Genomic DNA, 13731 nt, shown 5'->3' on the forward strand with positions numbered 1-13731 from the left:
ATTGGGACAGCCGAATAACCCTTTCAGGTTCTAGATAGCAATTTGTTTTATAATTGTGTATGGCTTCACAGATACGACATGGCTTCATTGAGTCAAAGTATAGGGTGTACAAGCATTTTTTTGTATTTTGCATATTTTTTTAGATCAGCTTTAATATTTCAGATTGTGGGTTCCATCAAATGTAATTGTCTACATAATTTCCAATCCCCCATATATATTTTTTTTGTAAATATATATATATATATATAAATATTTGTTATATATTCTCCCCTAACCCTACTACCCCTCCCCTAATTGACGTAAACTAATAGACCACAACACTTAGGCATCTATTTCCAGCTTATACAGTACATACTATGTACATTTTATGGACACAGCATATTTTACAATAGTTATCTTTTGTTTGTTTTTTAGTTCCATCCTCCAGCTCCCCTCAACCCCTCCAAGCATTACTCAAAAGGAGCTAACGCACAGATATACCTACTCTATGCTGTTGTACACTTCCCTCAAAATAGCCCTGTGAAGAGGGCATTTCACTACTATTCTCTTATTTTAACATTTACACCGTGTACATTAGTTAATTCATGTTCATCAAACAAAATGTCTTAATATCGCCTTGGATTATTTGCTAGTGATTTATTTTCCTTCTGATACGGTCTTGGTTCACTAGTTTCCTAGCAACCACTTTAAGACACTATTTTGTGTTACTTGTGTTACCATGACCCAGTTTTCTGGAATAATTCAAGGTGGTTAAATATAATTTGCAGGATCAATTTAAACTTAGATAGAATATCTATCGAATTCCAAAAACTTGTACAAATCTTCTGTTTGAAAGGTACCAGGAGTTGGATCAATTCTTATCCTTTACACAATAATAGAGAAATAAAACAGACTAAATGTACAAAACATTATGAACACCTGCTCTTTCCATGGCAGAGACTGACCAAGTGAATCCAGAGGAAAGCTATGATCCCTTGTTGATGTACTTGTTAAATCCACTTCAATCAGTATGGATGAAAGGGAGGAGACAGGCTAAAGAAGGATTTTTAAGCCTTGAGGCAATTGAGAGGTGGATTGTGTATGTGTGCCATTCCGAGGGTGAATGGGCACGAAAAGTGCCTTTGAACGGGTTATGGTAGTAGGTGCCAGGCGCACCAATTTTGTGTCAAGAACTGCAACGCTGCTGGGTTTTTCATGCTCAGCAGTTTCCCGTGTTTATCAAGAATGGTCCACACATTGAATACTATGTGGGAAGCATTGTATTCAACATGGGCCAGAATCCCGGTTGTACGCTTTCGACACCTTGTAGAGTCCATCCCCCGACAAATTGAGGCTGTTCTGAGGGCAAACTCAATATTAGGAAGGTGTTCTTAATGTCTTGAACACTCACCGTATATAAAAACCTTACCCCAACATCAGTCTTGGCCACAAGGTGGACATCTAACATCTTGCTGACTCTTTTGCTGTGCGTTAGCTCCTGCATGTGCCAGCAAAATAGTCAGCAAGTTGTTAGATCACCACCTTGTGGCCAAGACTGATGTTGGGGTAAGGTTTTTATTGAACCAATCACCAATGGTAGGTGGGGTCTAATAAAACAAGGTGAATGTTCTGTATGATGTTTAAATACTCATTATAGGAATTGATCCTTATAAAAGGCAAATAGAATGAATGGCATACAAATGTAGCAATGAAAATGAATTAAGGTAGGTGGAGTAATGTTTTCAATTCCTTGGACCATTCCCACTGTCGTATGCATAATTAAAGTTGATCCTGTCTTGAAACATGGGGATGGTGTCGTGTCCTGTGATTTTGCTCTTCTCAATGGACGTGTTGAAACCGTTATCTCTGAACATCCCACTTTTCAGCATGTGTTCTGAAAACTTCCGATAACTGCCATTAAAAGTTGTCTGATGGGATAGGAAAAATGAAACAAAATCAGGTTCAGACAGATCAGTGCAAATAATCATGTTTTTTTTGTTTGTTTTAGATTTCCATACGGTTTATGGCATCTTTCTTACAGGCATTTCATGAACGGTTGGTCTCTTGCTTCCATATATTTGGCTTGATGTCTGGTAGAATGGGTGGTTTTTCTTCGTACTGAAATAGACAAATATTATCTCAGTGCATTGATCATCAAAAGCAAACAACCTTTTTGGTGCATAACATTTTTAGCAAAATGGTTAAAGGACCAATGCAACTTTTTATTTCTCAATCTGTTTGTAACATATTCTAGTTTTGGGAACATATAACTGTATTGAGATCAAATGTTTAATCGATGAGAACATGTGCAGAATGTTGGCCAAAAACCATCTTGCATCATCTTCTCCGACTACCGGCCACTGGGTTTCCTCTCATCACCATATTTGGTGGTGAGTGGAAATGCCAACTGGATACTTCAGATTTATACATCCGGTGAAACATCTGGCTCATTGTTCTATCTGTGACAGCAGTGATTGTCAGACCAGGAGACATTCAGAAAATCTTCTCACTAAAACATCTGTAGCGTCCGACCGGTTTGGGCTACACCAGGGATTCTGATTTTCCATGTATGAAAATGTTATTCGATGCATTTCTATGGGCTAATAGCAGTAAGACCAAATTCAATGTTCAATTAAATATATTTTTATTTTCTACCCACAGGGGTCCTAAAATTCTAAATCAAATAGGAAAACTATCCTTGGTGACCATCTAAAAACAGTTTCATATGTTAGCTTAGTAGAAAACCCTCCGATATGACTTTCTTTAGTAAAATAAATGTGCTGCTGATAATACTGCTATAGTCGTCAAGGAAAAGGCAGAGGACATGTACAGTTGAAGTCAGAAGTTTACATACACCTTAGCCAAACACATTTAAAATCAGTTATTGACAATTCCTGACATTTAATCCTAGTAAAAATTCCCTGTCTTACGTCAGTTAGGATCACCACTTTATTTTAAGAATGTGAAATGTCAGAATAATAGAGAACGATTTATTTCAGCTTGTATTTCTTTCGTCACATTCCCAGTGGGTCAGAAGTTTACATACACTCAATTCGTATTTGGTAGCATTGCCTTTAAATAGGTTAACTTGGGTTAAACGTTTCAGGTAGCCTTCCACAAGCTTCCCACAAAAAGTTGGGTGAATTTTGACCCATTCCTCCTGACAGCTGGTGTAACTGAGTCAGGTTTGTAGTGCTCCTTGCTCGCACACGCTTTTTCAGTTCTGCCCACAGATTTTCTATGGGATTATGTTCAGGGCTTTGTGATGGCCACTCCAATACCTTGACTGTGTTGTCCTTAAGCCATTTTGCCACAACTTTGGAAGTATGCTTGGGGTCATTGTCCATTTGGAAGACCCATTTGCGAACAAAAGCTTTAACTTCCTGACTGATGTCTTGAGATGTTGCTTCAATATATCCACATAATTTTCCCACCTCACGATGCCATCTATTTTGTGAAGTGCACCAGTCCCTCCTGCAGTAAAGCAACCCCACAACATGGTGCTGCCAACCCCTGTGCTTCACGGTTGGGATGGTGTTCTTCGGCTTGCAAGGCTCCCCCTTTTTTCTCAAAACATAACGATGGTCATTATGGCCAAACGGTTCTATTTTTGTTTCATCAGACCAGAGGATATTTCTCCAAAACGTACGATCTTTGTCCCCATGTGCAGTTGCACACCATAGTCTGGCTTTTTTTAATGGCGGTTTTGGAGCAGTGGCTTCTTCCTTGCTGAGCGGCCTTTCAGGTTATTGGTGTATGTAAACTTCTGACCCACTGGAATTCACTACAGTGAATTATACGTTAAATAATCTGTCTGTAAACAATTATTGGAAAAATTACTTGTGTCATGCACAAAGTAGATGTCCTAACCGACTTGCCAAAACTAGAGTTTGTTAACAAGAAATTTGTGGAGTGGTTGAAAAATGAATTTTAATGATTCCAACCAAGCTGTATGTAAACTTCTGACTTCAACTGTAGGTGTTGCCCATGTATCTGATGCTCTCTGGCCAAAAGGAGTATGGCATGTCATATTCATTTGGGCCAGACAGCATCAGATACGTGGGCTACCTATAGTAAGCCAGAAGGGTGCTCTTTTGCTCACTCGGATGCTTTTTCTAATGAGATCGTTTCAGCCACTTGCGAATTGAAGGAAAGTTGGCGGGTGCACAGTGCACTGTTAGAATTAGAATTATTTTGGATGAACGTGTGAAGGTAACCTACATTTTCAAGTGGTTTGTCATCAGATGAAAACATGACTGGTTGTGTTCATGGCACATGACTGGCCTCTGCCTGGGGCCTCCAAATCACTAAGTCCGCCCCTGCTAATGGGAGGGATATGTAACCTGAAAACTAGCTGTTATTGGCAGATATGTTTGAAACTCTCTTTGTTATTGGTCTATTAAAGAGTATCCTGTACTTTTCAATACTTTTTCGCCTGTAGTTCTGAAAGTAGCACTCATGAGCCGAAAGTGGTCCCCGACAATTGCACATCTCTGTCTGTCTGTCTGTCTGTCTGTCTGTCTGTCTGTCTGTCTGTCTGTCTGTCTGTCTGTCTGTCTGTGTGTGTGTGCATGGGAAACATTGCCAAAGCAAGTAAAATGGATCAACAGAAGTGATGTAAATATTGCACTCATCCAAGTTCCAAAATAATAGACTTCAAAATGTCAAATTATGTCTATATACCGAGCTGTTACAACATGCAAATAGTTAAAGTATAAATATGGGTTGTATTTACAATGGTGTTTGTTCTTCACTGGTTGCCCTTTTCTTGTGGCAACAAGTCACAAATATTGCTGCTGTGATTGCACAATGTGGTATTTTGCACAATAGATATGGGAGTTTATCAAAATTGGATTTGTTTTCTAAATCTTTGTGGGTCTGTGTAATCTGAGGGAAATATGTGTCTCTAATATGGTCATACATTTGGCAGGACGTTAGGAAGTGCAGCTCAGTTTCCAACTAATTTTGTGGTTTGTGTGCGCATAGCCTGTCTTTTCTTGAGAGCCAGCTTTCTCAATAGCAAGGCTATGCTCCCTGAATGTGTACATGATCAAAGCTTCCCTTAATTTGGGGTCAGTCACAGTGGTCAGGTATTCTGTTGAAGCAGATGCTAAGCTACAGGACTGTTTTGCTAGCACAGACTGGAATATGTTCCGGGATTCTTCCGATGGCATTGCGGAGTACACCACATCAGTCACTGGCTTCATCAATAAGTGCAACAATGACGTCGTCCCCACAGTGACCGTATGTACATAACCCATTCAGAAGCCATGGATTACAGGCAACAACTGCACTGAGCTAAAGGGTAGAGCTGCCACTTTCAAGGAGTGGGACTCTAACCCGGAAGCTTATAAGAAATACCGCTATGCCCTCTGACGATCCATCAAACAGGCAAAGTGTCAATACAGGACTAAGATTGAATCGTACTACACCGGCTCCGACGCTCATCGGATGTGGCATGGCTTGCAAACTATTACCGACTACAAAGGGAAGCACAGCCGCGAGCTGCCCAGTGACACAAGCCTATCAGATGAGCTAAATTACTTCTATACTCGTGTCGAGGTAAGTAACACTGAAGCATGCATGAGAGCATCAGCTGACTGTGTGATCACACTCTCCGTAGCCGATGTGATTAAGACCTTTAAACAAGTCAACATTCACAAGGGCGCAGGGTTACCAGGACGTTTACCAGGACGTGTACTCCGAACATGCGCTGACCAACTGGCAAGTGTCTTTACTGACATTTTCCAACTCTCCCTGCCTGAGTCTGTAATACCAACATGTTTCAAGCAGACCACCATAGTCCCTGTGCCCAAGAACACTAAGGTAACCTGCCTAATGACTACCAACCCGTAACACCCACGTCTGTAGCCATGAAATGCTTTGAAAGGCTGGTCATGGCTCACATCAACACCATTTTCCCAGAAACCCTATACCCACTCCAATTTGAATACCGCCCCAACAGATCCACAGATGATGCAATCTCTATTGCACTCAACACTGCCCTGGACAAAAGGAACACCTATGTGAGAATGCTATTTATTGACTACAGCTCAGCGTTCAACACCATAGTACCCTCAAAGCTCATTACTATGATAAGGAACATGGGACTAAACACCTCCCTCTGCAAATGGATCCAAAACTTCCTGACGGGCTGACCCCCAGGTGGTAAGGGTAGGTAACAACACATCCGCCACACTGATCCTCAACACTGGGCCCCCACAGGGGTGCGTGCTCAGTCCCCTCCTGTACTCCCTGTTCACTCATGACTGCATGGCCAGGCACGTCTCCAACACCATCATCAAGTTTGCCGATGACACAACAGTGGTAGGCCTGATCACCGACAATGATGAGACAGCCTATAGGGAGGAGGTCAGAGACCTGGCTGTGTGGTGCCAGAACAACAACCTCTCCCTCAATGTGATCAAGACAAAGGAGATGATTGTGGACTACAGGAAAAGGAGGACCGAGCACACCCCCATTCTCATCAACTAGTTGAAGTGGAGAATGTTGAGAGCTTCAAGTTCCTTGGTGTCCACATCACCAACAATCTAACATGGTCCAAACACACCAAGACAGTCGTGAAGAGGGCAAAGTTTATTCCCCCGCTTCTTTAATTAGAACAACAGTTTTCAGCTGTGCTAACATAATTGCAAAAATGGTTTTCTAATGATCAGTTTGCCTTTTTAATAAAATGATACACTTGGATTGGTTAACACAACGTGCCATTGGAATACAGGAGTGATGGTTGCTGATAATGGGCCTCTGTACGCCTATGTAGATATTCCATAAAATAATATGTCGTTTCCAGCTACGGTAGTAATTTACTAAATTATCAATGTCTACACTGTATTTCTGATCAATTTGGTGTTATTTTAATGGATGGAAAATGTGGTTTTCTTTCAAAAACAAGGACATTTCTAAGTGACCCCAAACTTTTGAACGTTAGTGTACATATTACCTCGACTAACCGGTGTTAGTCGCACATTGACTCTGTACCGTTACCCCCCCCCCCCCCCCCCCCCGTATAGCCTCGCTATTGTTATTTTACTGTTACTTTAATTTTCTATTTTTTACTTAACACTTTTTCTTCTAAAAGCATTGTTGGTTAATTAAGGGCTTGTATAGTAAGCATTTTACTGTAAGGTATACTACACCTGTTGTATTCGGCGCAAGTGACAAATACAATTTGATTTGAAATAGTATTCTAGTTTGCTCAGTTTTTTTGTTCATTCGTACCAATGTGTCAAGTAATTATCTTTTTGTTTTCTCATGATTTGGTTGAGTCTAATTATGTTGCTGTACTGGGGCTCTGTGGGGTCTGTTTGTGTTTGTGAACATAGCCCAAGGACCAGCTTGCTCTTCTCCAGATTAATCTCTCTGTTGATAATGGCTTTGTTATGGAAGGTTTGGGAATCACTTCCTGTTAGGTGGTTGTAGAATTGAACAGCTCTTTTCTGGATTTTGATAATTAGCGGGTATCGGCCTAATTCTGCTCTGCATGCATTATTGATCTCTCTCTCACACTCCCTCTCTCTGCTGTGTCCACTGAGCAGTTGGGCTAGCCCTGCAACCTCATTGGATAATACTTGGCCGGCCTCTTGCTAGCTGTCACTCAAATGCTAGGGGCTCATTGGCAAGAACTCGAATTGCTAGGGGGCTGGCCCACATTTGGGAAAATGGCACAGCAGTTTCAAGAAAACAGTTGCTTTCAAACTAGGGATTCCATGGCTAATTGAGGTAAAACAATAATTCTGCTCATAGATTATGCATGTATGAACTACACATTGACACATCTGGTACAAAGCGGTTGGTTTAAAAAAATACTTTGTCACCAAAACATATTGACATTTCAGGCAGTCTTTTCCATACAGCAATTACACTAAAAGGGCATTATCATTTTCACAGTATTATTCCAACCTCATAGTGTATACACTAACCTATCAGGCGATATTATTTAAAATGAGGTTAGTCTTGTTATTGTGAACGTCTAGTTTCAGGCAACTGAATTGCTGTGAAATTTCAATGTTGCCCACACACAACTTTCCTGAAAATTGGAAACATCGAGGCTACCATGTGAGTGGTGATATTGCAATGGGGGGACACAGCGTGCATAACCGCATTGCGGGTTCGATTTAAATGAGCACTTTAACATGCTGTAATTAGGATTTACCTGTAGCCTTGAAAGCAATCGGGGTTATTAAAACGCTTAGGAAGATTTTTGTCCACTTTGTAAACGTCACTGGTTTTCATAGCTTCATTGTCGTCTGATGGATGAGTTTCCACATAGTTTTCAGAATCCATGATTATGAGACGAGGGTTTCGGGCCCGATGCACACGACAACAAGGAGTAGGGTACTGTTTAAGTTAGTTGCTACCAACACAACTGTAACGAGGTGACGTCGGAGGGTTGGAACCATAGAGATCCTATTTCACGTGCCATAGAAGTAGGAATTAGAATACTAGAATGATCATGAACCTTATGATGGTATAAAAGTCAGGTAGTTGGTCAGCCATGGTTTGCCAGTGCTGTGATAAGATATTGTGTGAAACAATATATTTGAAGAATTATCTGTACTGTAAATGTTTCCAATTAACTGCCAATATGACAACATTCCATAAAAAGAAATGCAGCCAATCCACAGCCATACAGTGGCTTAATAATTTGATGAAATGATTTAGACAAATTGTAAATGCAACAAGTGATGATATTGTATCATATAATAGCACTCACAGCTTTCCACAAAAAATACAACATTTAGACATTTATGGTTTGTTTACATATGCTGTATTTTAGAGGCTATCTATACAGAACATTTGTATAAAATCCATATAAACTGTATTTATAATTATATAACAATATTGTAGGTTGACAATAATTCTATTACACAATTTCAGATATATCCCATGCCTTACTTTTATTTTCCTGTATAAGTAAAATCAGGAAATGCATCACCTCTGCCTCTACTGCCATTCATTCCAATTGGTTTGGATTTCTCCCTAACCACAATAGGTTTGGATTTCTCCCTAAACACAATAGCTGCCATTTTCACCGCATTCTGGAACTTTGAGGGTTTATGACATAGCCTCTCTATTAAAAAAGTGTCAATGGGTGCATCAGGGTCGCTTTGTTTAGAGGCTGATTGTGTATTCAATTTCGTCTCTTAGTGTAGAATTGAGTTGTCAATTGTAATGATCATTTATTAAACAGACAATTACATTGCAGTGCCTATTTCAAAACATGTCCAATTAGGAGAGTTGGCTATAATGTTTCTGAACTTTATTCAATTACAGGCCCATTTTTTGATATTTGAGAAAAAAAAATGTTTTTCCTACAAAAAGTTAAGACATAATAATAGGCTGTAGCCTAATATGACTGTTTCATTGTACTAAAACAAGACATATGTAGTCAACATAAATATAACAGTCACAAGGCACAGGGAATTTCTTTTGCAAGTATAAATAAGATTTACCATTTAGAGTTAACATTTTCAAATGTCAGTGTAACATTCAACCACACATTTAAAGTAAATAATTCAACAATAATATTTAAGTAAACTGGCTAGTCAATTTCTTCACTGGATATGAAAGTATCCTAAATGATTATATTTAAATGCTGTCATTCTGACACAAGGGCTGAGTTTTCATCACATTTCCTGCTTCACATCTGTCTATACAACGATGAGATGCATAGGATTATGGAGAACTGAGGTGCTGTCCGTCTCTCGTTGGCAGTGACAGCCACAGTGCATTATTACTCACGGTACGAGTTTGAGACTGGCCGAGCGCGTACCAAAAGTAATAATGGACCGTGAAGCAGGCAGAAACTCTTATCTTCGGTTTATCTGTGGGGTTTGATCTGGCTATGAGAAGCCAACAATCCTGTATATCCCATTGTACAATATTGTAAAATTCCATTGGGCATTGAGGTTGGGGTGTGAGATTGTAGCTTCCATCTATCTGAAACAAGAGAAGAAAAAATGTAATATTAGCCAACACAACCCACTGGGCACATACTGGTTGAATCAACGTTGTTTCCAATTCACTTCAATGAAATGACGTTGAACCAATGTGGAATAGATGTTGAATTGACATCTGTGCCCAGTGGGAATTTGCTGAGCTTTACCAATATCTAGCCTATATTATTGGGCTGCATTTTGAATAGCAGAACTATAGCAGAACTAAATAAATCAGTCCTAGAGGGCAGCATGCATAGCCTAATACAGTGGTTCCCAACCCTTTTCCGCTACTGTACCACCAACAGTATTTTGCTCTGCCCAGAGTACGTCTGTTGTACCCCCTCATGTGCATTTTACCATTAGGAATAAGTCTTCTCAAGTACCCCCTGTGGATAGGCCAAGAACCCCCAGGGGTCCTTCTCCATAAAGCCTGCCCACTGTTCACGCCATGTTCATCTAGTTTTGAGTTACATTTGGATGAGTTTTCAACTAATGTCAATTCAATGTGAAAAAATAAATAAAAATTAACAAGTCATTGGGTTTAGGTTAAAAGTTGGCAGAAAAAAACACGAAATGCCCTTAAATTGATTACTTTTTGTGAATCAAATCAGTTTACCACGTTGATTTTGTTAAAATGACATGTTTGAGGGTAGGTCAACTGTAAAATCACAAACTTTTTTTGCATCAAGGTGGGTGTTTACATCACTGGCTTCAATTCAAAACAGGCCAATGTATGATCATTGTAATGTCTAATAATAGTGTATGACCTGAATTCGTTGATGCTTTTAAGCTTTAAATGTTCAATATATTGTGCTTATCAATGGTCTAACAAGTTCCTTGGTTTATTAGGCCAGTGGTTCCAAGCCTACCCTCAAACACAAATGTCCCACTAATGACTTCACACTATTGCAATAATACCTTGAAAATGCAAACATCATTCTCCTCCGGGCAAACACTGGTTGAATCAATGTTGTCATTTGAACAAAATCAACGTGGAAAGCTGATTGGATTCACAAAAAGTAATCAATTTAAGGGCATTTTGTCTTTTTTTCTGCCAACTTTGAACCTAAACCCAATGACTTGTTGATTATTATTATTTTATTTCACGTTGAATTCACGTTAGTTGAAAACTCATCCAATTGTAACTCGAAACTAGACGAACATGACGTGAACAGTGGGTAGGCTTCATGGATAAACATTTCAATGTTTCAGGTAATCAAAGGACAAATCACAAATGTAATTTTCTGAATTAAAAACCACAGAGTACTAGTTTTGAATATATGTTACCTTTGCATATCACAACTGCATCATGATAATACTGACTCTTATGTTTTCTCTGGGAAAAATAAAGTATAATCTATAATGGTGAAATGTCCTCCCTACTTACCATAGAATGGAGAACACAATGCCAAGCCTCTTGAGTCTACCTGGTTGCAGCTGCCACATCACCTCTATTCACTTGACTGACTTGTTGGGCTATTTTGCCATCGCGACCATCTCCCAATATTAGTTTAATCACAGTATAGGCTACAAATATGTATTTCCCTTCTGTTCCTTTGCTGCCGAATGGAGTGGAATGGTATAGCCTGCCCGTTTTGGAAGTGCTTTTTATGCATACCTTCCTGTTGCGGCCGGGAACTGGACGGTCATTCCCAAGCCGGAATTCCTGTGTGTGTTTCCAACTGATAAAATAAGTTGTAAAGCGCAAACACCCTCCATCCTGCTGAAAATGCTTCACGAATGACATCTTCAAAGAAGTACGTGCTTTCTAGCATCCATGTGTAAAGCAGCTTGAGTTATAAAATCCATTGTTTGTGTTTGTAAAAAATCAATTAATTAGATCATCCCATTGCATATTGCCATTAATTAGGCCTAAAGATGTTCAGAATGAGGCTGATTATGAAGGCATATAAAGGCAACTTAATGTGTCAACTGAAATGACTTACTCTACATTAAAATACATATATGGTTATACATGCCATAGCCTAATGCAGCATTGATCCAATAAGACACAACCGTGATTGTTATCACCAACGTGGACTATTTAGCTTTTTACCCACTAGCACATTAGTATAATCGTGTAGTAAGTCGTCTACTTGTGTTGTGTAGAACATTAAGTAGTTTTGAGTTTGCAAGAAAGGCATTTCACTGTACTTGTGCATATGACATTAAAACTTTAAATTTGAGACTAGTACACTATAAAGGCCTAGTTAACATATGCTGCTAAGTCATTTTTTCTAAAGGACGTTTTTACTACAAGTCTGGGGTATAAGTGAGTGTGTGGATGAAAACAGTGATTTATCCTGCTTCCTTAGGGTATGTGCCATTGGTCTTTATAAAACTCTGTCAGGCCCCCTCTTTGACGCAGATCCGTTTCCTGTGTGAAGGAGACTTTGTATTGTTCTGAGGGCCCACGATGCAGTATCACCATCCTCCAGTCACTTCCCGCTTCCTCTCAACCAGGAAATGCTGCATTGCTATTTTCCCCCAATAATCCAGATTTAAATTCAACATTTTAAGGAGAGGATTTGTAAACCTATTGACCGTTAAATGGTGAAGGAGTCTCCCATTGTAAGCGTTGGTGTGTTAATACACCTAGGCCTGGGCCAGATTTACTAAGCATTCAGCAAGGAATAAACACCAAAATGAAGGCTAAACCATGACACTTCATGTACACTCTAGCTTGATACAGTGCATTCGGAAAATATTCAGATCCCTTGACTTAACACATTTTGTTACCTTATAGTCTTATTCTAAAATTAATTGAATTGTTTTTTTCTACTCATCAATCTACACACAATACCCCATAATGCATTTTTTCTAGTCATCAATCTACACACTACCCCATAATGCATTTTTTCCAAATGTATTTAAAAAAACAAAAACTGAAATATTACATTTAGATAAGTATTCAGACCCTTTACTCACTACTTTGTTGAAGCACCTTTGGCAGCGATTACAGCCTCGAGTCTTCTTGGGTATGACGCTAGAAGCTTGGTACACCTGTATTTGGGGGAGTTTCTCCCATTCTTCTCTGCATTACCTCTCAAGCTCTGTCAGGTTCGATGGGGTGCGTCGCTGCACAGCTATTTTCAAGTCTTTCCAGAGATGTTCAATCGGGTTTAAGTGTGGGCTCTGGCTGGGCCACTCAAGGACATTCAGAGACTCCTGCATTGTCTTGGCTGTGTGCTTAGGGTAGTTGTCCTGACGGATGGTGAACCTTCGCCCAGTCTGAGGTCCTGAGTGCTCTGGAGCATGTTTTCATCAAGAATCTCTCTCTGTACTTTGCTCCGTTCATCTTTCCCGCAATCCTGACTAGTCACCCAGTCCCTGCTGCTGAAAAACATCCCCACAGCATGATGCTGCCACCACCATGCTTCACCGTAGGGATGGTGTCAGGTTTCCTCCAGGCGTGACGCTTGGCATTCAGGCCAAATAGTTCAGTCTTGGGTTCATCAGACCAGAGAATCTTTTTTCTCATAGTCAGAGACTTTAGGGGCCTTTTGGCAAACTCCAAGAGGACTGTCGTGTGCATTTTACTGAGGTGTGGCTTCCGTCTGGCCACTACCATAAAGGCCTGATTGTTGGAGTGCTGCAGAGATGGTTGTCCTTCTGGAAGCTTCTTCCATCTCCACAGAGGATTTCTGGAGTTCTGTCAGAGTGCCCATCGGATTCTTGGTCACATCCCTGACCAAGGCACTTCTCCCCCGATTTCTCAGTTTGGCCTGGTGGCCAGCTCTAGGAAGATTATTGGTGGTTCCAAACTTCTTCCATTTAAGAATTATGGAGGCCA

At 40.1% G+C, this 13731-nt stretch overlaps 1 protein-coding gene and 1 long non-coding RNA gene across 2 annotated transcripts; both read right to left on the minus strand.

The window, feature by feature from the left end:
* Positions 1-1604: 1604 nt before the first annotated feature.
* Positions 1605-8406, minus strand: pierce1 (piercer of microtubule wall 1). The gene is made up of 3 exons (XM_021605341.3): positions 8153-8406; positions 2019-2097; positions 1605-1907 (listed from the first exon to the last, which is right to left on the minus strand). Exons 1-3 carry the CDS (start codon positions 8281-8283, stop codon positions 1722-1724), a joined length of 396 nt encoding a protein of 131 aa, XP_021461016.1. The 5' UTR covers positions 8284-8406; the 3' UTR covers positions 1605-1721.
* Positions 8407-8744: 338 nt separating this feature from the next.
* LOC149982777 (uncharacterized) lies at positions 8745-11612 on the minus strand. Its single transcript, XR_016496934.1, has 2 exons — positions 11326-11612; positions 8745-9939 (listed from the first exon to the last, which is right to left on the minus strand). It is a non-coding gene; the product is annotated as an uncharacterized LOC149982777 (long non-coding RNA).
* Between the last annotated feature and the right edge of the window lie 2119 nt (positions 11613-13731).

The sequence above is a fragment of the Oncorhynchus mykiss genome, chromosome 6 (genome assembly GCF_057628025.1).
Source record: "Oncorhynchus mykiss isolate SJ-2025 chromosome 6, ASM5762802v1, whole genome shotgun sequence".
Taxonomy (NCBI): domain Eukaryota; kingdom Metazoa; phylum Chordata; class Actinopteri; order Salmoniformes; family Salmonidae; genus Oncorhynchus; species Oncorhynchus mykiss.

Coding starts and splice junctions, on each gene's coding strand:
- pierce1 (XM_021605341.3), bottom strand. CDS start 8,283: ATGGATTCTGAAAACTATGTGGAAACTCATCCATCAGACGACAATGAA. Junction 2,098..8,152: donor GATTGCTTTCAAGGCTACAG/GTAAATCCTAAT, acceptor TGTCTATTTCAG/TACGAAGAAAAACCACCCAT. Junction 1,908..2,018: donor CAACCGTTCATGAAATGCCT/GTAAGAAAGATG, acceptor CTATCCCATCAG/ACAACTTTTAATGGCAGTTA.